At 42.5% G+C, this 25,422-nt stretch overlaps 1 protein-coding gene and 1 long non-coding RNA gene across 39 annotated transcripts in view; one reads left to right on the top strand and one right to left on the bottom strand.

The window, feature by feature from the left end:
* SORBS1 (sorbin and SH3 domain containing 1) overlaps positions 1-25,422 on the top strand; it is a 163,804-nt gene that overhangs the window by 129,887 nt on the left and 8,495 nt on the right. For 18 of the 38 annotated variants that reach the window (XM_032190804.1, XM_032190803.1, XM_032190808.1 and 15 more), the window contains 12 exons: positions 1,372-1,455; positions 4,262-4,276; positions 4,830-4,895; positions 5,468-5,569; positions 6,924-6,973; positions 10,226-10,401; positions 14,257-14,342; positions 15,997-16,164; positions 17,683-17,729; positions 19,070-19,184; positions 19,282-19,407; positions 20,260-20,454. In XM_032190804.1, coding sequence (XP_032046695.1) covers positions 1,372-1,455; positions 4,262-4,276; positions 4,830-4,895; positions 5,468-5,569; positions 6,924-6,973; positions 10,226-10,401; positions 14,257-14,342; positions 15,997-16,164; positions 17,683-17,729; positions 19,070-19,184; positions 19,282-19,407; positions 20,260-20,454 — 1,230 coding nt within the window. The remainder of the gene's footprint in view (positions 1-1,371; positions 1,456-4,261; positions 4,277-4,829; positions 4,896-5,467; positions 5,570-6,923; positions 6,974-10,225; positions 10,402-14,256; positions 14,343-15,996; positions 16,165-17,682; positions 17,730-19,069; positions 19,185-19,281; positions 19,408-20,259; positions 20,455-25,422) is intronic. The other 20 variants (XM_032190805.1, XM_032190814.1, XM_032190827.1 and 17 more) reach the window with 8 other exon arrangements.
* LOC116491115 lies at positions 7,073-25,117 on the bottom strand. The gene is made up of 3 exons (XR_004253458.1): positions 25,058-25,117; positions 23,131-23,132; positions 7,073-7,085 (listed from the first exon to the last, which is right to left on the bottom strand). It is a non-coding gene; the product is annotated as an uncharacterized LOC116491115 (long non-coding RNA).

Consider the following 25,422-nt stretch of genomic DNA (forward strand, 5'->3'; position numbering starts at 1 on the left):
CATGATCTACTGCCGATTGAAGTAGGCAATGGATTACTCCCTTGATTGTGATGGGAGCTGCCTCAGCCCAGTACAAAAAGAGCAAGTGAGGAGTGGTTTGAACATAGTATGACTACTCCATTCCTGCAGCCCATCCTGGAGCAAGATTTCTGCTGACTTCAGTGGCAGTTTTGTCTCATGATAAACAGCCAAGATTAAACCTTGTGGCAAAAGGCCTGCTTCATCTGTGTATTTAAGCCTTTGCAAAAATTCTGATCTCACCAGTGGCACTGTTTACATGTTCAGACTTCATAGAGTATTTAATTGAGCTGTTGAATCAGAATCTAAAAGCCATGAACAGGATCATCATCAGCATAATTGAAAAAATTGTACAGAGCTCATCAAAGTTGAGAAGAATGTGATAGCTATATTACTTCCAATGTTATTTTTTGAGCTTTAATTTCAAGCAATAGAAAGAAACATCTTGAAGTAGTGGCTTTATGGTCTCCATCAGTCTCATTAAATACAACAGTAATATGCTGTTTAGCAACTAGATCTTTCTTTTTGTTTCTGAGGAGGCTGCAGGAGATTTGTGGATATCTGCTAGTAATCACACCCAGAGCTGTGGCTATCAGAATCCTCCATCATATGAAGCATTAGGACAGACTTTGTTTTGTATGATCAAAAGGGAATTTTCTTTTCAACTGTACTGTTTCCTGTCCTGTCTGATTTTCCTTCATTTTAGTTTTTCTGATTCTCTAACATTTATTTGTGCAGAAACAAGTAATAATGTCTCTCTCTCTGTGTCCCTTCAGAAATTTCAGAAATGCTCTCTGTCTGACCTGTGTCCCCTTTGTTTTAGAAAACCACCTTTCATGCTGTTTGCAGTGTATAGAACAGGGTTTCTCACATATTCATGTACTGTTAAAGATGCAGTATTTTGCTGTATTTGATTTGTGTCTCACTGAAACTGCCTTTTTTTAAAGCAAAGAATGATTTAAAAAAGTTCAAGAAGTACATGCAGCTTTGGTCTTAGTGGAATTGTCTGATAGTAGGACTGAGGGACTGGTTGACTCCCAGCTCTTCCATTGAGTCTCCCTGTGACTCTGGGCAAGCTGCATAATCTCTCTGTGTAGGTCTCCTGATCTGTAAAATGGAATTCATTCATATTCATGTCTCTCACAATGATGCCATTAGGCTTAACCGATGTTTGCAAAGCGGTCCATGGCTTTTGTGAGAGAGGTGCTATAGAAATTCCAAATTATAAGGCTAAATATCAGCATTTTAGAATGGAAACCATGGGATCTGCATCTTTAACAGTCCCTTTCCGTGTATTCTTTGCATAATGTTATCCTTCTCTTTCTTCCATTCCCCTGTCACCAACTCCTTTAGACTCGGGATATAAGCCCAGAAGAGATAGATTTAAAGAATGAACCTTGGTATAAATTCTTTTCGGAATTGGAGTTTGGGAAACCGGTAAGTTTGATAGTTGCAGTGACCAATAAAATCAACCTACCATTTTTTTTTCTTTTTTCTTTCTTTCTTTCCTTCTTTTTTTATTATTATTATTATTATTTTTAATTATTGTCACATCTCTTGCTAGGCCCTAAACCTGGAACAGTTGTTTTACTCATTTAAAAATGTGATTGTTCATAACATCATTCTGGTGTTGATGTAAAACAGCTGTTGTGTGACTGCTTTAAAGTACTTTGAAACCATTTACCAACACTCCCCACCTTCCAGCTATATTTACCAAGAAGGCAATATTTTTTTACACCACAGTTCAAGCTCTATTTTTATTGTTAACAGTAGCAGTAACGTCCCGTTCTTACTAATGAAAGTCTTCTTTCAATGCTCTTATTCTCTCTCTTCCTAAAAATATTTGGGATAGCTTTAATTCAAAGTGAATCACTCATTTATTTCTGGCCTTGGTTTGCAAGCTATAGATCAGTAATTTCCAGCTATCCATAACAGATTATGACCCCACTTCCTGCTCCTTTCATTATGCACTTAGCTGCCCGTTGTCTGAACCGGGTGCATCAGTCTGTTTGAGCAGCCCCGACCATTCCTTGAAACCAAAGGAGTTTGAGAACAGCGTGCTTTCTTTTCAAATGGAGCTGTGTTTTTATGCTTGAAAAAGCATAGCCTTGATTTCTTACTCGGGAAAAGGATGAAGCAAAGCTTAATTATTTGAATTATTTGTCAAAGGGCCTTTCTGATGGAGGAACACATCAGTGGTGAGGGCTACCTGCAGAAAAAAAAGAGGTAGTGGACTTTGAGAACCAGGCCATAAAATGCTACCCTGATTAGATGCTCTGCATTTCATTATTAAATAATGTTTAATTGTCTGTTCTTACTGCATCAGAGGGTCAGCATCAGCCTTTCACATTTATTCAAGTGTAGCAGCGATTTCTCCTTTCTCCTTGAGGTCTGTTGTCAAATGCTCATGCGCACCACTTCTGAGCACTGCTGGGATTTCCTTCCATGTACAACCAAAAAAACCATTTAGGGTTCAGTACTGGCTTCAAAGGCTATTGAACGTGGACACCAGAGGGCAGACTTTCTTTAAACCTAAGCTTTGCTCATGCTTCTCAAGAAAGTGACAAAATTCCTCTGCACAGAATATAGCTGCCTGAATTTGGGTACCTAGCCTGATCACATCATAGAAATAATGTAATTTCTACTGAAAAACAGGCATGATTGGTGTCTGGATGTTCCACTCTGTGTTTCAGCACATACTGTTTCAGCATTACATCAGGCACTTTAATTGAGGATGCCATCTCAGACTTCTATAGGTAGCTGCTCTTGAACCTGACAAATTCAGCAAAGCTTCGTCTGAGCTTGGTGGCCAGAGCCAGCAGAGTACTCTTTATGGAGTACTGTGAACTGTGCTCAGTTCAGCCATGAGAGGACCAGACTTTTGTTATCAGCTACTGGTTAGGCACAGAGCATTTCAAGTGACATCTCCTAGGGCCTGTGATTTTCAAAAATTCTGTTTGAGCAAGCTTCCCCCACTAGTGCTGCAGATAATATATCTTGTAAAAGCATAATTTCCCCTAATTTTATGTCTTTAACTGCAATTATGTGACACGGGCAAGAAACACCCTTGCTGAAAGGCAGCACAGGATTCTTATGAGGCTGTGGTATTGCTCCCCGAACACACCAGAATGACCATGAATAGGGATTTACATTGAGGAAAGCACATGCACTTCCTAGGGCAGCCAAAGCAATGCTCTGCTTGTCCAGCATCCCAGATGCATTTCTAGGCAGATCTACGGACATGCAGCCAGGGAGATCACTCTGCAGCATGGATGATTTTCCAGGGCACTGCTGATACTGAATTCCCACAGGTTTCTTTCTTCTTCCTTCTGACTGTGACTTCACAGCTCCGTGAAGCCCCCCAGAAAAACCCCTGATGGTCAGTAAGTCTAGAGCTCAGTTGCCTTCTGTTGTGATTGTGGGCACTTTTCTCCCAGCCCCTCCTCGGATGGCACTGAGCAAGCTCTTTTCTATTAACAAAGAAGCAGGGGGTTGGAGAAAAAGGGTCTGTGTCCTGTCTTCTTACCTCCTACCCTCCACATCTCAAACCTAAATCTTTGTAGCACCATCTTACCTATTCACCTGCAGCTGCTGATCTTATAGATAAGAAATAGGGATTTACAGTGGTTGCAATCCCCACAGTGGCTGTCCAAGTTTAGAAGTGAGTCTAGTTCATACTACAGATCCAGGCCGTAAAGAAACCTGAAGGACTTTGGACGAAGACCCGAGTGTTGTAGCTCAGTCTTACCTTTGATGGACTGACACCAGGAGATTCTCTGTCAGAGATGCTTTGATAAAATAGTTATATAAGCCAGTATGGACATACATACAGGGTGAAGTTGAGCTTGCCAACCAACAAAGGTTATTTTTGTTTGGAAACACAGAGTAAACGTATTTTGATTTCACAAAGTAAGAACAAAGTCTGTTTGAGTTTATCAGTGAAGTGCATGTTTGATGGGAGACGGTTATCATGGCATTATTTGGATATGACAAAGGTCTTACATTTTGAATATTCCTTCCCAATTTATTTACATGTATATAAAACAGGAAAAATCCTATTTTGAAATAGGAGCCTTTTCCTGTAGAATATTTTTTAAATAACTTGTTTCCAAACTTCACTATCTCCAATGAGAAAAACAAAAGCCAAAAACCACCACAAACACCCCCCTCCTCCAAAATAGAAAAATAGAAAATAACAACTCTGCGTTCTCATTGCCCCACAATGCCAACACTGGAAATTCAGCCATTTGTTCACATGGTATGTATTCAGAGTCTGCCGGGGGTGGGAAAGATATCTCCCTTTTCTTTATCAAAGGCCCTTGTTTTACCCTTTCCTTTTGAAAAGAAGAATGAGCAAAACAAACGCTTTTTATGACCATGTGTTTTTTTCCTTGTTTTGCTTTGTGTTTTTTTCTTTTATTATTTTTTTTCCTTTTTTTTTTTTTGTGTGTGTTAAGAATGCTTTAACCACCAGCTGTGGGCTCCTCCTAGAGAGTCCAAAATGCCTCAGAGCACCTTGCAAAAATAAAACTGTCCTCAAACATTACTGAAAACAACCCCTCCCTGACTTGCATGTATGCTCCCTTTTACCTCCCATGATCTCCTGATACTTGTGCTAGAGTGTTTTTATCCCTCTCTCTCTCTCTTTCTCTGTTGTTGTTTTTTTTTTTTTTTATATATATATAATTTCTTTTCAGTGTTGATGCAAAACCCCTATTGTATTCCCTCTCTGTTCTAATCCAGTTTCCATATTCTCTGTGATGTCTTTCCTTATCTTCATTTCCTCATTTCCTTCCTCTGCTTTCCATCAGCCTCCAAAAAAGATTTGGGATTATACTCCTGGAGATTGCTCTATCCTTACTAGAGAGGATAGAAAGGTAATTGTGTCTCGCATACGTTGTACTACAGCATCCAGTGCGTATGTATGTGTGTATGTGGATTTATTTCTTTATTTCTTTTGTAGCACTGCTTGGGTTTTGTGTGCTTGTGATTTTTTTTTTTTTTTAATTGGGCTTCAGCTCATTAGCCTAACAAGTAGCTAGTGAATTGATTTAATAAACAATTCTCAAAAACATAATCAACAGTAGTTTAGAGTGGTGGTTTTGCTATCTGACTTGCAATGATAATTATACTAACATACTATTGAATATTGTTACAGTATCTTTTTTTTTTTTTACAGGTGGGTTTTATAACTTTATGGTTTGTAGAAGTAGATTCTAGTAGGCCTGCTGTGCATCTTTTAATTTTGGATCTTAAATGCCTAAATCAATTTCCTCTGTAATGATTGAAATGTGATTAATTACTAGTGAATTTCTGTGTATTGTCCATACCATCTTTGTCTTTTTCAATTAAAAAGGCTCGCTTATTTTTTTTTTCAAAATTAACATTCCTTTGGTTTCCCCTAACCCTAAGCATTATTTTCCCATTCTTCTTCTCCTTCTTTAACCAGACTGATCTAGAAAAAGACCTCTACCTCTACCAGACTGAGTTAGAGGCAGATTTAGAAAAAATGGAGAAGCTTTATAAAGCGCCACATAAAAAGCCGCAGAAGGTATTTCCTATTCTTTTCATGCTGCCAATCCCTGTTTCCAAACTCTCTGCTCTAATCTATTCACTGCTGGATGATTATTAAATGAGGTTGGGATAAATAATGGTTCTGACCATTCTGACTGCATGGCTTGCTGTGTCGCTGTCAGAAATAATAGAATGTGATGCTGAGAATCCGGCTTGAAATCCATTTCAGATACAGTGATTTCCTCTCCCCCCATTCCCTTTCAGCTGTCCTCCACCCCCACCCACCCCTTTCCCCCTTCAGGGTTTTGAGTTCAGTGTCTGCAAAAAAAAAAAACCTCTCTATTTTTCACATGAATAGGCAGCAGCAATCAGATTAAAATTCTTGGTTGGTGTCACGTCATCATCTTGTGCCTTTCAAGCGTGTTGCCATCAACCCTCCCTTCGTACAAACCCTGCTGCTCCCTGCTAGGAGCGCATGCCTACCCAAGATTTGAATATTCCCAAGAGATTTTGCACAATTTTCCTTACGCTGCACCTTGTCATGGCCTTCTAGGGCAGGTCAGCTGCTGCTGCTGGTCCGAGGGTCTGCAGGACTTGAACCGTGAAATGACAGATTAATTTGGTAACACGCCATTTTTTCCCTTTGTTGTTGGCTTTTTTTTTTTTTTTTTAAGCTGCAGCATTTCACCAGGACTTGAAAAAGCTTCTTTTTCAAACACAAGATTTGCTTTTTTTTTTTTTTTTTTCATACATAGGAATCCTCAGGTAGATGAGAGGAGACCTAGTGCAGCATTTCTTTTTAAATTGCCATCATTTTTTTAAATAACGTACCTAGGAAGTGTTAGATGGATTTAAAGCAAGCGGATAAGAACTGGCTTTTGCTATTGAACCTGTGCAGCTGGCATTGCTTCTCTTAAGTAAGGAAACTGAACTGAAACATTGCTTTTCTTGTTAGTGCTTTGATATTCATCTGAATGCTTAGGAATGTATTGTGCTGCGGAAATGTAATGTACCTTTAAAGCAAAGGCGGGCAGTGACTGGTTGGGGGAAAAGCTTGGGGAAATAATTATGAGCATGTCTCCTGGTCCTGGCCCAGCTGGTTATCTCTTCTTGCTTTTGGCTTTACGCACAATGACTCATTGGCAGACAAAAGAATAGGCGCTGCAAAAAGGCATCGGCTGTGCTAAAAACCTGTCACTGCCCTGATGGAACTCAGGAAAATTGTCGCTTTTCTGCAGACATTGACAGCTTAAATTGCATTTAGACTTAAACTTCAATGTCTCATAAAGGCTAATATTCAAGCAATAAATGGAAAATTACTTAAGCAAGCCTTTTTCTTTCTCCTTGTGAATAAGTGGATATCAATGACTCCTTTGTTTGGACTTTTGCAGAATACAGCAGGTGTTACTCCTCTGGAAACTTCCACAGACCATTCTTCCTAGTAAGTTTTCCAATTGCTTTTTGATGTCTCTCGTACAGTCTGAGGGCATGTGGGGCAGGGTTTAGGGTGTTGGATATAGACAGCCATATATCCCATGAGAATTATGTGTGTGCTTTAGATGAATCCAGATACTCCGTCTGCTCTTTGATCTTGAATTAATTTTGAAGTGATTACTTAAGTGATTGCATTGTCTAGATAAGAATTGCTATTGTGCCTAGGCAGCTACTTTCAAAAAAGCAAACAGAATCTTAACTCCGTCTTTATGAAACTGCATGAAGCCACAGCCTATTTGCAAACAACTTTATTGCCTGGAGGGGAAAAAAAAAAAAAAAAAAAAAGTTCCTTGTGTATGGCAGATTGGTTCGTGTTAGAAGTTTTCAGTTATGCATTCCAGAGGAAAAGGATGCTGTTGATGAAACACAATAATTTTCTAGTTTCCAGGAAGGGAAAAGTAGTTGCAGTTGCAATATTTCTCAGATCCAGTGTGGCACTGGTTTTCTGGATGAATACTTAATATAACAGTGAACTCTGTCTAAATGAGTTATACATTGAACTGGTTCATTTTGAAAGAGGAAGAGAAAAAAAAATCGAGGGCAATATGCTGAGTTGTCCATGTAACTGGACTAGGTGCATCGCATTTCTCATAGACACAATCTCTCCTGCATGCATGGATTATTAGGAAAGGTGCTTTCTCCTCCAGACATCCATTGACATCATTTTGTTCGTTGTTCCTATGACTTTAGTTTTGTTTTGGTAGGGAGAGAACAATAAAATACATGGAAATCCCAGAGATTAACATAAAAGGATAGCTTATATTTGCCAAAGACTGGTAAGAATCCTGAAATCCTGACTGTCCCCCAAGTGTTACAAAAGCTGTGAATCTTCTGTTTGTTTTTGCTAGGCAGGCCAGCTTTGCTCCCCTGCATTCAAGTCATCTTATAGAGCCCATGTTAGTTACCACTGATGGTTGTAGGAGCTGTTCTGGACCTTGAAAGCTGCATCTGTACATACAGAATTAATATTTACAACTCAAGTCAAGGAAATTGCCCTTCAGCTAAACGCTGTGCGTAATGCACAGTGCACAAAAGCTGTGCATAAGCATGTGCATAATGTATATGTGTTATCATACATTTTAAAGCCAACTTACCTCTACTTTTCATTACACAGAACAGCATTCTGTTCTGCAAGGCATCTCTCCCCTGTGCACAGACTGATCTGTTAGCAAAGGCCAACGTTTCCACCCACGGCAGCACTGTCTGTGCCCTTTCTGATACCCTACAAAGCATTCAGGAGTGCCAACGTCTGTTCTGGTGGATGAGAAGCAACCTGGGTAGGGTGGGAATGGGAGGCAACAGAGAGGGCCAATGAAGTCATACATTCTTACCTAGCCTGCTTATAGAGAACATGGAGAAGAGCTATCTGGAGTTTATTGCTTTTTTTTTTCCTTCTCTCTTTGGTGTTGCTCTTCCCTCTACTCACCTGATTCTAACCTTCTTGCAGACTGCCCCAGCTCTTAAATACAGCTGGCTGGCCCTATCGGGGAAGAAACCAGTATAGGGACTCCTTTGCCAAATACCTCCTCTCTCTCCCCTACACGCTTTCCCAAAGCAGGGAAATTATTTTAACCCTTTGTTTTTAACAACTGGGCTCAAGTGCTCTCACATCTCAGGTGAGGAACCTCAAGGCAGTCATGGGTCCCTGCAGCAGCTGGCAGGGTTTCCTCAGGAACCTGACAAATAGAGGCACTGGAGTAACACGCACAAGACAGAACAGCTCTGTAGCTATGGTTATGACTCAGGCCCTTACTTCTATTTGAGCATTGCCTAGGTAGAAGTGGTGATATTATTCCATTTCTCTTTAGTGGTGTTTTTCACAAGGCCTTTCACTTCAGAAAATAATTGATGGGACTGCGTATGACCTGATTTTCCTTGTCCGGAAACTAAAATCTTCTTTGTGATCCAGACATTGTGTAATTCCACCCCCATAGCCAGTCCTCTGATGTGTTTGAAAGCTTTCTCTTTACCCTGTAACTACAGTGTTCATCCAAAATAACCAGATGCACGTACAAATTTAGCCACAACAAGCAGGCTTAACCACAAGCATTTCCACACTCTCAGAAATTTGAATCACCCCTGGACATCACAGTGAAAAGAAGCTTTCAAAAGTTTCCGTGATTTGGCAAAAAACTTTTTTTTGTTTGTTTGGTTTTGTTTTAACTTTCTAGCAGACATGCTTTGGCCTCAGAATAGCTTTGTGTGTGAGACTGCATCTTATTCCAAAGAGCCTGGTTGAGCATGTACAAGGACTGGTATTGGATGAGCTCAGCTTTTAGGAAAACACAGTCTGCCTGATTGTTCAGCAAATCTTTTGCACCTGGGAAAACCATTCATACCATGAAATATCGTTTTTTGTTTGGTTTGGTTTTCTTTTTTAGAGAGAATACAGTGAAATTTAGAAATCATGTGGGAGATTACTGGTTCATGACAGAGGAAAGGGATTTGTAATAACTCTTCACTATTTAAGGGCCTAAGAAATTACAGTTGTGCCCACTTTTAACATATATTTCAGAATCCAGCATTTTGTTTATATGTCTGCATGGTAGACCTAGAGTCTGTGACTTCGTATTTCCTCTAGTGAAAGCTTGAGGCAAAGCTGAGCAGAATTGTGCCTGTCTGGGAAATTTCGCTGGTGTTTAAACAGTAGTGTCTGTAGCCCAGTGCTTGTACTTCTCTGCAGTCCCTCACTGATTAGCTTGGAAAATTGCTCTGGGAGTCTTGGTTTATAATGTTGGCTGGGAGGCCGAACTGGTTGAGATGAATTCCTGAGCAGCAGTGCTTTGTAACCAGGGGACAGGAATGGCTGGCGTTTAAGAAGAGAGGGCTAGGGCTGGAAGATGTATGTGCTACTGCTAGCTAGCCACTGAATTTCTGTATGTTTGCAAGGAAATCATGCATTTGCTCTGTGACCCCGTTGTCTCGTCTGTAAAATAAAGGAGGAGTGCTTTCCTGCCTCCTGTTTTCTGGGGGATTGGGCTGGGAGAGTTCCCTCAGGTGGAGAATGTTGTGGTAGTGCAAAACTTGCAGCACTATTGCAATGTACACATAACCTCTTCATTCAGCATCAGTTCTTTATGTACAGTCCATTTTGGGTTTGTAAGTGTAGTTTTCTCTTTCATTGCACGAAGCTCTCAGCAAACAGAAGTGACCCACTGACGTTCTTTGCTGTTTTTCTGTTTTGCAAACTGTTTTCCAGCTCCACGTATTCTCCCAGCTACCACGCAGCGAAGAGGGAGACAGAATCAGCACCAGGGGACTTTGCTGGCTTGGAGAATGAAAGACAGATTTACAAGAGTGTGCTGGAAGGTGGAGATATCCCATTCCAGGGGCTGAGTGGTCTCAAGCGACCTTCTAGCTCTGCTTCCACAAAAGGTAGGCGGTCAGGGTCCTAACCTGACCTTTGTTCTGCACAAAGTGTCAAAAGTCTGGTGATATGGGGCAAACTCCTGCAGGGTTTAGAGTCCTATTCAAGCCAGTTGAGGTTTCCTCTGTCCTTCCTCTTTGCCATCCCTGGTTTTCTCTCTTTTTATCTCTCAGACTACACTGGCCAGTATTTTTCATGACCCCTTTATCTGATCCAGGTTCCTCTTCTTACCAGGAACCAGCTCTCTCCCTCCTGCACCTCAGCCACATTCCACACCCTCCTGTTCTTCCTCCAGGCTGCTCAGGCTGGCCTTGCTGTCCATCTGCTCCCACTGCCTTGTCATGCTAGAGCCCTTCCCTGCCTTTCCTGCTCTTCCTGCTGGGGGGGTCTCAGCAGGCCACACCATGGCTGCTGGCCTGGCCACCCTGGCATAGCCAGCACCATGTGCTCCGCAGCCTCCTGCCTGCGAGGGTTGTACAGAGAATGCACAGGACATTGAACCAGCAACACCCTACGGTCTCTGAGGCACCAAGACAGCAGAGGTTGCTGCATTCTCCTCCCCGTTTCTCCCCCCATCGTGGACTTTCTAGAAGATTAGGTCAAGGAAGAGCCTGACTCCCATCAGGGAGTTATATTGGGGAATGCGTCCCTGAGCCAACTTCAACCTAAAAATGGATTGAGATGGGGAGAGGACAGGGGAAGGAATGCTTTGGGTTTCTGAACTGCTCTCCCTAAAAATAGTGCACACCAAAAAGGTCTCTGTCTCCATCTTCCAGCTGTTTTTCAGTATTATGTCCGGCCTGTAGGGCAAGGAGTCAAACTGGAGATGAACAAAACAAAATCTGGTCAAACAGTAATTGTTCCCCAAACTGCAGTTGAACCTGAATGGTTATTTTGACAGTTTAATTTGAACTCAGATTGGAAACAGACCTAAAAAAATGCAGTCACAGCTCATCTCAGTCTGGATCTGATGTCAAAAAAATGTTCTCATTTGACTTCTTGATTTTTAAAGCAAACACAGGCAACACCACACTGTCTGAAGCACACTCAGCTTATTCCTGGTATGGGAAATCTCTAAGCAAGCAGCTCTTTGACCAGGCCAGCTAATGTGGCATGCTTGTGCTTGCACAGTCAGCCCTTGATTTTCTTCTCCCTCTCAGGAATAAACTCTTTGGCACATGCACTGTTGTGAGACCATAGTAGGTGTGATTACAGGCTTGGTGCATTAAGCCGTTTTTGCAATGTTAGTGCCTCTGCATTCGTGCTGACACCCTGATCCTGCCCAGAGTTCAGCCGCCCTTTTTCATAGTGCCACAGCTCCCCTGGAAGCTGATGATGCTCAGCACTTTTTAGGAGGGTACCTTGAAAGTGCAACAGGCCTGTTTCTGGCCAAGCCTCTCAGCTTAGAAACATTAGCAGCACTTCACCTACTCCTGTAAGTGCAGCTTGTTGTGCGGTGTCTTCCTGCTTTTCTTTATGTTTTGGAACTTTGTTTCTTTAAAGTGCATTGTATGAAATCCAAGCATGTTCTCTCTCCTTTCTCAATAGCTTTCTAGCACTTAAGCTAACAGGTTGTATTTATTTTATTCTGCATGCTTACCAGTGGATCGTAAAGGTGGGAATGCTCATATGACTGCACCCTCTTCAGTTAATAGCCGAACCTTTAACGCTAGTCATACCGGTATGTTAGGTCACTCATGTAAAAATAAGAAGCCCTTATCAGCTGCAAAAGCCTGCATTACTGAAATCCTCCCTTCCAAATTCAAACCCAAACTAGCAGCTCCAGCTGCTCTTGTGCAGGACAAGAAGGGTATCTTGCTATCTCATGAGAAAGCTCAAAGTTGCGAAAACCTTCGTAGCTCCATTGCCTTGTTTGATAATAAAAAAGCTTTTATGGTAGACATAGGGGAAAGCATAGAAGACATGTTGATGAAGTCGAAGCAGGAGTATGCCATCAAATCTGGCAGTACCATGAGCCTACAGGAGTATGGCACCAACTCTAGGAAAGGCTACCTGTTCCCTGCCTCCAGGAAGAGCGGGATGGAGTTCACAATGCTGTATAAAGACATGCATCAGATCAACCGGTCCAGGATCAATTTGAGCACAGTCTCCTCCTGCAGTGTGAGAGATATCGCATCTCAGTTTGAGAATGAAGCAAAGGACAGGATGGAGCACGGCCTTAGTAGAGAGGATTCAGAGCAGATCCCCAAACACACCGTTTCCTCCCGTATCAGTGCCTTTGAGCAGCTGATCCAGAGATCCCGATCAATGCCCGCGCTTGATTTTTCTACCGGACCAAGCAAGTTCACCACTTCTCTCCAATCTAAAACTTGTCTGAGTTCTGCCTACTCCGCAGAGTTTCTTCTGGATTTGCCAAAAACACACCGAGAAGAGAAGGATGCCACCAGCTTGGCAGACAAATCCTCCCGCTCCTGCAGCAATGTGGAGGACACAGCTTCGGATGTCAGTGATGCCATCCCTATGGACACACTTTCAGTTTGCACAGATGAGATAGATCTCCTCTCAAACGCATCCAATGACAGTGGTGGCAGCAGCAGCAACCTCAACGGACCTCAGAAGCATAAAATCAACAGATGCAAAGGCACATGCCCAGCTTCCTACACCAGGTTCACTACCATCCGAAGGCATGAGCAGCAGCAGGCCTCCAGGAACCCTGATTCCAAAGGGGATATCTTTGGGGACAGACACACACTCCCCAGAAATGTCTACCTGATGAGCCCACTCCCCTTCCGATTGAAAAAACCCTTCCAACACAAGTCCAGCAGGACTCCACCCCCAGGCTGCCTGGAAACCCAAGCAATGCCCAGGCCCGACAGCCCAGATGACCCCATACAGCTGCAGGGGAGCACAGGAGATGAGAGTCACCACTCCCAGCACAGACTGTGCTCCAGAAGCAGGCCTCTGGCTCCCAGGCGCCTGTCTTCCTTTGACATTGTGGAGAGGCTTAGCTATTTTCCCACCAGGGGATCTAGCCGAGATAGCTCCATGGGCCGGTCTGATACTCCTGACTCCTTACACAATGGGAACCCAGTCCCATATGCTCTATATCACAGCTTGGACACAAACAACAACCCGCAAAGTGAACTTGGGACGTACCTAGGAGGTGGCTTTTTGTGTTCTTTACCAGTGTCCCTTCATCTGTCTTCTTGCTTTCCTTTCTCCTCCCCTTTTCTTCCACAATCCCTGCATTTTTACCCCCCATCTTTGCATCCCCTGACTCTCTATTTTTTATTTTATTGTATTTTTTCTGGTATGTCTAATGTCCTTTGCGTGTCTTGCTGAGCATTTTTGTTCAGGACATATTAACAGCTGCACTTCTGAGAAACGATTTCTGCTGCCTTTCTAATCACATCGTGTTCAGTTGGTCTCAAGCAGCTCCTGGGATGCAAGAATCTCAACATGAGTTATTTCTAGTCCTATATCATTTGCAGACATGGGAGTATAAAACAAACCCAGATGATTTGCTATAAGGAGCAGTTTCTCAAGGTCATGTTGTGTGTGTGTGTGTGTGTGTGTGTTAAACTTTTCTCAGTAGTAAAATGCCAAATCATATTTTGATGGCAGCAAATCTTTTCTTCACAAAGTCCTTCTGTGTTTTTACTCTTTCCCGTACCTTTATTTTCTTCCTGGTTTTGGATCTTTGTTAACAAGTATAGTCCAAAAGGGAAAAAAATGAAAATGGTTAAATTATCAACATCTGATTGGCAATTTGGTCAATGGCAATTGAGAATCCTTACCGTTGTAATGGAAGCAAATTTTTAAAATATATTTATTTTTTTCCTTTCTGGTTATGCTAGATAAATCCATCTGTATTTTAACTTCCTTATGTTGTTTCGAAGTAGATTCAGAATCACCAAGGCATTTTGCACCATTTGATTACATGGAAACTCCCGAAGAAATTCTCCGCAGACGCTATGATGATAAAGAGGTAATAATGCCTATAATGCCTTCTTTTGTGGCCTAGTAACAGTTGCGGCAGCTCTACATGCAAGAAATAAAGCAGTAACTCTTTTAGAAGGACAACTTATATGTGCATTGATATGTATGTTGGAAGTTAGAGCAAAAAGGTAGACCTAGTATGTTTTATTTTTAATACTACTTTTGCCACTAATTTACTGTATAATGTGTAGTCCAGTTTAGCTTTTATTCAAAAAGAACCTGATAGTTCTTATCAATTGCACAAAGCAATATATGGGGGCTTTAAAAATGTATAAAGGCTGGAGAGGTATGTGAGATGCGGTATAACACCTTGGTACTTGCAGATAAAGCTGAAATGGTATTTCTACAAGTGAATTATATTTTTATTGTTCTCCATGAAAGCCACCTGAGTCAGTATTAATCAAGCTGGTCAGAAAGGGTTTATTTTCATGCAAGAGTCCTCAGGTTTTGAATAACAAATGTAAGGCGTATCAAGCCACCAGGAAGTGTGAAGCTTTTCCCCAATGCAGATTAGAATTCTTTGATATCTCAAATTGTCAACAGAATGTATCAGCCCTTTTTGAAATGGCTAGGTGATGTATGGACAAGCTGAAATACTAAGAGAGCGACAAAGGATGTTCAGCACTGACCGTATTCAAGTTGGGTTAAAGAAATTATAAAGTGATTGCGTTCTAGGGAGCTTGTTTAATAAATAAACACAAAACCAAGCAACAATTTTACTGAAGAATCATGTTACCTTTCTGAGTTCAAATAATGTTTGTGTGGGTTTTGAAATGTGTGTAAAATCTGTTCTTAATTCCAATGTGAAAAATATACCTTTAGCTTTCTTCTTCCATGAAACAGTAATCCCCCCACTGCCAAAATCCAGCAAGAAAACTCATGTAAGAGCACAACTCTGAGTTCACTAAGACATGATGGCTTCAAATTATAAAATCATTCAGTTGGAAGGGACCTACAAAGGTCATCAACTTCAACTGCCAAACAAGTTACCAAAGAGCCTAACTCTTCAGCCTACAGTCAGTCCCAAAACGTGCAAGAACCCTTCTGCATGGTTCCCGAGAATTCTCATTTCCATTAATGTGCCAGAGCCTAAAGAAGTCCAAAATATTTCTGTGGGGTTTGTTTATTTCATGAAGTGTGTTACATGAACCCAAAATGAAGTATGGGAGAATCTGATACCTGAAGGTGGGTTAGGCACTCTCCCAAGCTCCTTTCAAAGCTCAGAGGGGTTTGGTGCCTCAACTTACCTGTGGATCTGATTCAGGTCTCTTGGAAGTCGAGAGAAACTCCTTATTGGTTGGAGGGGGTGTTGCATCAGCCCCCTGCATTATCAGCAAGCTTCGAATTTTCTTAGAAGTTCCCAAGACCTGGCCAAAACTTAGAAAACCTCATTGACTTCCATCAGTGTTGGATCAGATCCACTGTATGAGCTGGATTTCTGTTATGTGATAATGGGAATGTACTTTTGTGCTTGCTAAACCAAAGGGTATTGTGTAATTAGTAGAATCAGTGTTTTATGTTGAACTGTAAAGTTCCAGCTTTTTGCTGGGACCTCAGGAATTTTATGCAAGTCACATTTGTGGCAGCTTTCAAATGGCCTTAACTAGATAATTTACTGCCCATTTTATGCAATTTTATGGCAGAAACTTTTAGAGGACCAGAGACGGCTTAAACGTGAGCAAGAAGAAGCTGATATTGCAGCTAGAAGGCACACAGGGGTTATTCCAACGCACCATCAGTTTATCACTAATGAACGATTTGGGGACCTCCTAAATGTAGACGATACAGCAAAGAGGAAATCTGGGTCAGAGGTCTGTTTTAGTTACCTCAGTCTGCTGCTTGACCCAAAGCAATATTTGCCTCTCACAATGTTGTGCTGTAGGCCAACATTAGCTCTTCGGAGAATGTCGTTTGTTTTTTTTTATCCCTTTTCCCCTTTCTCATTCTGGCTTCATTTAGAACTGCTTTGACTCTTGTGCCTGGTAATTTAATAGATATCTCTATACCAAGCTGCATATGTTAAAGCATGCCTGCTGAGAATTGCTGGTGCACACCTGTGATGCATGCCTTTAAATATCAGCTACTTGTAGTAAATCAAAGGCATTCTACATCCTTTGCATCATATTGCTACATCGCCTTCTTGTCTGTGCCTTATGCTTAGAAACTTCATGTCTTGTTGATTCTGGCCATGCGACTGTTTCATAGTTGTTGTGTTTTTTTTTTTTTGTTTGTTTGTTTTTTTTTAAAAAAAAAAAAAGATTGTTTCTTCTCCTATCTAAACATGCTTAATGTCCTTGGGAAAAAAACGGAAAAAGTCTCAGCATGTTCCACTGAGTACAACCTGGTCAGTCTTTCTGAAAGAGACAAAGGAGGAGATAGATGTGTTTTTTTTCCCTGAGCCCGAGGCAGTTCTCCCTAGACTCTCCCTGGATGTTAGGCCAGGTGTGCTGGCCACATGCTATCTCCTGCCTTACGGATTGCTGCTGTGGCTCTTTACAGCTCCTGTGTTTCCCCAGAGGTGCAGCACAGTGGCAGTGGGTGAGGTGGTCACCATGTGGATGGAGTACATTTGTCTGCCCCTTGTTTACATAGCTTCAAATGCAGTTGTGCCATATAAATGCATCTACTTCTTATTTTATGCTTCATTACCAAAATGACTTTTAAATTGTCTGAGTATTCAGTAGCTATTAGAAAAACAGCCAGCTAAATCATGTTTTGAAGCCTAGGCCTGCTGTCATCATGTCCTCTTTGGCTTTTTAGCCACTGAAGATGTTTTTTATGCACAGGCCTAATTTATTTGTACTTCCTCCTGACCTTCGTCTCTTTGCTACCAATCCATACTTGGATCACATTGTAGAATTCGTCAAGGCCAGGTAATAATCAGTAAAGAGCCACATCAAATAAAATCCTTTTTTTTTTTTTTTTTTTTTTTTTTTTTCCCCTCAGCTGGTTAATTTTGCTTTCTGATTCAGACACTGAGGGGATTTTTTTTCGAGTCCCGGTAACTGTAGTTACTGGAGCAGCTCTTGTTAACCAGGGTTTGTCAAATTTAAACGTTTACTGCTGTTAAATCCCTTTTCTTTAGAGCATTAATTATGGTTATACCAAAAGTGTTATACCACTTTTTGCCTTGGTAAGGGAGACCCATCCAGCATATTTGAACTGTCATACCAGTTGCACACCAGCTTGTAGCAGAATACCTGCATTCAACATCCTTCCCTAGACTAATGGTAGCTATAGAAGAGTTTGGGTTGTTTTTCCTTAGAAGAGGATGGAAACCCTAATTATTACCTTAATGTGCTAATTATTTTTTTTTTTTTGATCTCTAGATGAGACCTGCTAGAGCCAAGTTTGACTTTAAAGCGCAGACGCTGAAGTGAGTATAGCTTGTTACTATTGCTTTTGGTGTTCTTCCTCTGTCTTTTCCCCTAGGATGCAGCATTTATGAAGTTTCATGCCATTGGATTTGAGTGTGTCTTTCCAGCAACTCAGTCGAAACAAAGTTCACAATATGGCAGGTGAAAGTAATACGAATCTTGCAGGTCATAGCCTGTAATGGTCCTTTAGGAAAATGTCTTCTTTCTCAGGGTCAGCAAGAGATTTAAACAGGTGCCTAGTTCTAATCATGTAGCTGGGCCTTTGACTCAGGGTTTTCCTGATTCAGGAACTGTAAGGATACAGACTGGTCACTGCTCCCCTGATATCTGTGGAAAAACTAGCAGATGTTTCTAGTGGCATTGTACCTTCAAACTCTGTTGTGGTCCTTGTGATGAATCAAACAAGAACAAGAACCTTACTTTTTGCATTTGCCTTTTCATGAACCTGGAGAGTCTCTCATTTTAACATTGCTAAGGAGGGAAGAAAGAAAAGCAGATTTCAGTGAAGGAGCAGCTGTTTTCCTTCTCAGGTGCTAACGCCCTGGGATGGTTTTGTTCTATGTTCTATAGGTGATGATTTGTAATGATTTACACAACATCTCCCCAGGACCTGTAATAAAACTGAAGCAAATGTAAGGATTAACTGATGTATCCCTAGAGGAGAACATACCAGAGTACCAAACAAAAATAAAGCAGAGCTTGTGAAAATCATGGTAAGAAAGGCTGGGTTTTCTTGTGAGGACCCATGTAGTAGATTTATAAGCCTAGTACAAGCTTCCCACAGTGGTTGTTCCTCAAGGTGCAGATATTGATAATTTTAGCACTGAAGACTCTGGATTGAAATCCCAGTTTTTAGGCCAGGTGAGGTCAGTGGTTGTACTGGCTGACCATAAGCATAATAAGGATCAACATTTGTGTGTGAGAGAGGTCATCTAATCAGCAAATTAGTTTCCATTAAAATCATGTGTCCTTTTCGAAGGCTCTTGTGTAATGCCTGTTTTCAAAACAGGAATTGAGCAGAACTTTCAGTCCTTCCATATCCAACACAGAAACCAGCCAGTGGCATCTGTTGCTTGAGTTTGACCCCAATCCTGCGGGGAGGTTGTGTGGTCAGTAGGGCCCTCATAGGTCTGCTTTTTTGACACGATTCAAAAGAACAAGAGAGTCCCTGCACATCGCAGTGTGAACAGGATAATAATTCTCAGCATGTAGCTTTCACTTTGGTTGGAGTGTGATATATCAATAGGGCTGATGCAGATCTTGGTACCTATGAGTTGCTGGACAGTTAACACATCTGATCTTCAGTGATATTCTGATGGAGTGCTTGTGTTGTTAACAGGGAACTTCCTCTGCAAAAAGGAGATATTGTTTACATTTACAAGCAGATTGACCAGAACTGGTATGAAGGTGAACACCATGGCAGAGTTGGCATCTTCCCACGATCATACATAGAGGTAGCTGGAAATGTTCTCTTTTCTCACTCCCTTTCTCCAGTGACCACTTCATGAACTTTTTGCATGTTTATCACTTGATTTTGTTTGTTCATTCTAGCTCCTTCCACCAGCTGAGAAAGCTCAGCCCAAAAAGCCATCACCATTGCAAGTATTGGAATATGGAGACGCTATTGCTAAGTTCAACTTCAATGGGGACACCCAAGTGGAAATGTCCTTCAGAAAGGTGGGATTTCTGTTGTGCTATTGAATTGAACCCAGACAAAAGTGTTTTTTTTTTATGCTAGCAACTTGCAATTTCCAAATGAAAGCTACAACAAGATCAAGTGTTTAGTGGTCTGATCCTCCCCAGTGGAGATGCATACAGTCATATGAAAATGGTGATTTGACAAGAAGAAAGCTGTTTTCCCCTTCTTTTACTCTACAACCTACATTGTTAAGCAGAGGCAGGCAAGGTTCTGTGGTGCTGGAGTGACTGCCTACATTTGATTGCAGAGTCAGAGAATAGGAATGGGTTGTGGAATGGCTGTTCAGAGCAGTCAGGCATGTTTACAGAGAAATGCTATTTAATCTCTCAACCAACTCAAGTTTTTTTGATGATCAATTTATATCTTGTCAGCCTTCTTTTCATTGTAAGTGAAGGTGGCACTTGTAGTTTATATTAAGAGTCTGGAAGTCACTTCGTTTGTCAGCAAAACATGAGAGATCATACAGACACCTAGTTTAAACTGCAGACTGGTGCTTACTCCCTGTACACCTCATACCCCTAAAGGTCTCACAGTCATTCAATTTTTTTATGTGGCTTTAGTACATATAGTCTTGAAAACATGAGGTAAGTGTAACTGAGTCTGTAGGCAGCATGAAAGAGCACCAGAAGATCTGCATCTCCTTCTCTGAATAGACAAGTATCATTCCCACCCAGAGATTAGTGTAAGAACCACATAATTTGGGAATAAGGGAGGCTGAGAGCCACAGATTATTTTAAATCATCTGCAGCAAGATTAAAAGCGTAATATGCTTTGGAATGATCATATGTTAATATGTTGAAGTCAGAACTCCATTGCCATTCTTTCGACAGGGTGAAAGGATCACATTGATTCGACGAGTGGATGAGAACTGGTATGAAGGAAGAATCTCTGGCACCACTCGCCAAGGCATCTTCCCCGTCACTTATGTGGAAGTACTCAAACGGCCAGTGGTCAAGAATGCCATTGATTATCCAGACCCACCTATGTCCCTCTCCCCTAACCGCAGCATGACAGCTTCACCACAGGTATTTGGACTGGCTGCAGCCAGTTACTGCACCTTGTGGAACAGAGGGATGTTGCCATTATTGTGCAGGAAACAATAGGTGGGAAAAGATCTAGCTAACACTAGTGATCTGCACTGTAAAGCCCTTGTGCTCCCTGCAGGATGCTGAAACTGCAGGAAGAGGTGATGTTTCATTTACCAGAAAGGTTAATGAATGGGTAATTTGGGGATTTGGAGACTCAGTTTTTCTTCTCTGATCTGTAGCTTGAATTCAAGCCAGGGCGAAAGGGCTATAGTTAATAGCCATCCGAATAAGTTTCACTGCCAAAGATGGAATGAATCGGTGATCCAACCTCTCCTGAGTGGGTGTTTACAGGCCTCCACTGTGATGAGTGGATTTTTTATTGTGATTATTAAAAGAGCATTATCATGGACTGTTATGTGCCATAGGAGCTGTTACTATGGATCCCAGTCGGTTTGAATCGTGCCATACCTTTACTCCAAAATGTTCCAGATCAGGACCAAGATTTTAGGAGACAAGGTCACGAGGGTGTGCTGCAGTATTTGCAACTCTTGCTAAATGAGCTCAAGTTTAGAGAGCAGACCTCTCTGGGATCTCTCATGATTTCACTATAAACCATACTACAGTTCAAACCAGAAATCAAAATAGCAGCAGATAACTGCATGGGGAATGTTGGAATCCCAGAACGTTTGCCATGGAAAAGGTGTCAGGGAGGCAGTGAGTCTCTAAATCCCTTTGTTTTGCTCTCATTCTGCAAATACTCACACTTTCGAAGGTCAGCATACATGTCGAGGATGTGTCTGTGAGGTTCTGGTGCATCCCTTTTCTCACTTGGGACTGAAGTAAGGTTGTTCTGAGGTCGAGACTGCAAGGAGTGAAAGTTGAGAATTGGGATCAGGAGGAGGGGATGTACAGTACAGGACAGACGGGAAAGACTTCTGTGACTCAAGCCTGGAGTTTGTGTGGATTGTCCCTAAAAGGAGTGGTTTTATTCTTACCTCCTGTGTAAGGAGGAGAGGCTTGTTGCTTCTTTGGGGTTTCCTGTGAAAGCGGTCCCCAGATGCATTTTTCCATTTGAGCTTGGCAGTCTCTTTGTAGCTGTGGCCCGTCTGCCACCAGCTCTCTGCAAGCTCTTCTCCCTTTGGTGGAAGGGATTGTAACCAACTTTCTTTGGTTTCCTTTGCTACTCCTTTGATTCCTTCTTAGTAAAGCAGTTCTCTTCCATACTTTTCCGCCTAACTTGGCAGAGAACTGAGAAACAATCTAATCAGTGCTAATGTAGTTGATCTCACTGATGTTGCTGATAGTAACAGACTAGGGCAGAATTTGGTCCTGTGCTCTACCTTTATAAACATAGGACTTTAATCATCCAGAGTCTAAATAGCCATAGCAGGTTTTTTTTTGATCTGTTTCTCCTCCATGGCTTCAGCAATGCAATTTTCTTGAGGAGCAGGCATTACTTATGGTAGGGTTGGATAAAGTCAAAATTCAATGCAGCAATGAATTCTGACTGCTTTCATAATGTGAGCTGCTGAAGTCCCGGGTATTACTGCCAGGCCAGTCAAACGCTATGTTGCTATCCTGGATGATGGCTTCAACTGCTCCCTGAGGGACTTTGGGCATATGGTAAAAAGTGTAAGGTCTTCCACAAGACATTTTGTGTCTGGAATACTGGTAAAGACTGGGAAAATGCATTAGGAGCACAGATGAGGACTGGACTCTGTGGTTGGGGTAGCTGTGGACAGCACATTCTCTGACAGGGTGCGCCTGTCCGTGGAAAACTTACGCACATGCTTGATCACAGATCTGCTCCTCTCCATGCTCGCTCACTCTCCTTTTACTTTTGCTCAGTTGCTTTGTATTTTCCTTTCTTATTTTTGTTCATTTCTTTCTTTTTCTCTTCTGCTTTTGTCTCCTTAAAGTCTCCCAGCTCTGAGCTGCTCCATACACCAACTCCTCCGCCTTTGCCTTTCGCACGCCGCGCCTTATCTCCAGAGGTGCAGGCGGTCACATCCGAGTGGATTGCTCTGACCGTGGGAGTGTCTCCTAGCACCACTCCTGCCATAACTCCTCCATTGCCTCCTCCGCCTGAAGCCTCCCTCCCTCACACTGACTCTCTCGCGCCTTCTGCTGCAGCCAGCCCTTCCCCCTCGGTCAGCCTCCACCACTCTCATCTCTCGGGCTCCTCGACTCCCAGGTCCATTAAATCCCCATTGCCCTCTTATTCATCCAGACCTCAGTCCTCCGCTCGCAGTTCCTATCAGGCCACTCCGCAGAGCGAAGAAAAGTTTGTTGGCTCCCCGTCTCCTGGCGCGAGCTACTCTAACTCCCCTCGCTGGGCAGGTGGGAGCCCTGAAAGCGTCCTCGCAGAGCAGCGTGGCACCCCTGGCAGCCAAGCCTGGCTCCAGAAGACCAGAGAGGGCAGCAGTAACCCCGAGCAGGGTTCCTATGCTGGTCCCAAGATCTCTGTTGAGCGCTGCCTGAAACCGTCCCAGCTAGACATGCGTGTGAGCCCAGAAAAGAGACCTCTGAGTTCCTATGAGGACAACCAGTTGTGTCAGGAGCTAATGGCTATTGTGCAGGGAGGTAAAGCAGAGAAAAGAGGCGTGAGGAAAGGTGATCTGGGAAAGTTTCAAAGCGGGGAAAATAAGGTACTTCTCCTGCATGTGTGTGCACTGCTCTGAATCCCTGATTTTACCAGTGTGTTGGGGTTTGCGCTGCTCTGCTGGCCACACAAAGCCAGTGGCTGCCACATATCCTGTTGGTGACTGTAAGACCTTCATCCAGGATTCACCAGTGGCATTCACTGGACAGCAGGTCAAAAAATTTTAGAACAGGGCTCAGGAGTAGTGTAGTGAGAATTATTCTAGAGTAGCACAGCACTGACTCAATTGGTCATGTCTAAAGAGGTGACTGTCCCAGACAGTGGCTGTTACCAGATGTGTCAGATCATAGAATCACAGAATGGTTTGGGTTGGAAGGGGCCTTAAACATCGTCTAGTTCCAGCCCCCCTGCCACGGCAGGGACACCTCCCACTAAATCAGGTTGCTCAAAGTCCCATCCAACCTAGGTTGGATAAAAGTATCACACAGGCCTCATGCCCCTGTAATTCACCACATAGAATACAGGCAATTATTTGATATTCAAAGATTTTCCAGTGTGCAATGGACCATCTTTGGTAATGGGATTTATTTCTTCCCCCTTAATGCAAGCACTTCTTGTAAATGTCAGCCTGGCTTGTGGAATCACAAAAACGATTCCTTGCTGTGGAAGTGCAGGATGGTTGATCGTGGAGTCTGTGCATTAGTGAGCTTTAGTTTTGGATGTGCAAGACTAAGTCAGGGAGGTTTGCTTCTTATCTGTGCTTTGAGTGGAATTTATTAATTTTGCATACCCAAAATGCTGTGACGTAGTCCAGCCCCAAATGCGAATTAGACCAAGTGTTACTTTCCCCCAAGAGTATTTAGGTATGTTACAAGAGGGAACACAGGGGAACCCTCTAGTGGTTTCTACATCTTCTGCCCGCAGTCTTCTGCCTTACTTTGCAGCCCTCAGTTGGCTTGGTGTCCATTGTGGGCTACAGCCAGCCAAAATACATGACAGCATCCTCATGCTACCTTGTACAGGAGTGGGAGTTTTGAGAGCTCAACATCATAGCGTTATAAGTAGCTTCTTGAATGCAATGTGATAGCCTCCTTGGCATGCCCTATCTAGCCGATGTTAAATAATGAAGGACTGTGGTTTCTAAGATGACACATTTCACACTGGGAAATCTTAGGACAAATGGCGTGATTTCTGCTTGAATCATAACCAGAAGCATATTGAAAGCTGTGTAAAATCTATGCTGTTTACCATCTGGATGTATTTTTAGCAGCATTTTCTACAGGTGTAACTTGCATGTTCAAAACAGAATGAGGTGGTGAGTTCAGACAAACCAGCTAGGAAACTGCACCTGCCCTTGCATGGAGTTCAGTTTGCTGTGTGTGCATCAAATTTTACTGCATAGCAAATGCTCTTATCACTAGGAGTGATTGTGATAAGAGTGTGTGTGCCAAGCTGACCAACTTTTCTTTTCTTCAAAAGACTGCAGACTCAAAAGCATTCTCTTCATCTGCTCCTCTCTCTTCCTCTGCCCTCTCTTCCTCTACTGTCACAACACAGCCACCTCCCAGACTTACACGCAGAGTCAATAAGCCACAGGTAATCATCTTTGCTGATTACTCTTCCATTACCTAGAGTTGTTTCCATGCCACGACATTGTTTTGTCATATGTTTATCCATTCACTGATTCGACAGGTGAGATATTTCTCCTGCCATTTAAGTAAGCATTTTCATTTAAAAAATAAAATAAAATAATTTTAAACAGTTTCCAGGGTGTGCAGAAGGACAGGTATGAGCAAAATCTTCAGCTGGTGCAAACCCGCATAGCTTTGCAAGTCAATGGGTTTCTGCCAGTTTGCACCAGCTGAGGATCTGATTTTCTGTTCCTTCAAAGGATTAACTCAGGACCTTTCAGTTCTTCAGCTGTTGATAGGTTCTGACCTTGCATTCCTACAGCTTGATTTCATTGCAAGGCGGTATCGGTGCTTTGTTAGCAGGAACAATATAATGTAAGGTACTTTGATTCAGCTTTTGTTTAACCACCTGAGATCAGGATTCAGGGCTTGAGTGTCTCAGAGCTGGGATGAGGCACGCTCAGGTTGGTATCAGCTGTGCTGGGGACCTGTCCCAGCCTCTCAGGTAGGATAGCTGTAGTTCAGAGGTTCTCAGCTCAGCTGCTGAGAGCTACAGTCATCTTTAAAGAGGGGCACAGAAGTGTCTGTGTGCAGTAACCAGCTCGACCTCAGCACTGTGTGGTGGCTCTTCCCGGCTTCAGGAAGGAGCAATGCTTCTGGTGACTCCTCAGTCCTTCCAGGCAGCTCCCACACGATGGCGATGTTTGAAACAAAATGCTCAGAATCAGCAAA

This window comes from Aythya fuligula, chromosome 7, assembly GCF_009819795.1.
Source record: "Aythya fuligula isolate bAytFul2 chromosome 7, bAytFul2.pri, whole genome shotgun sequence".
Lineage (NCBI taxonomy): Eukaryota > Metazoa > Chordata > Aves > Anseriformes > Anatidae > Aythya > Aythya fuligula.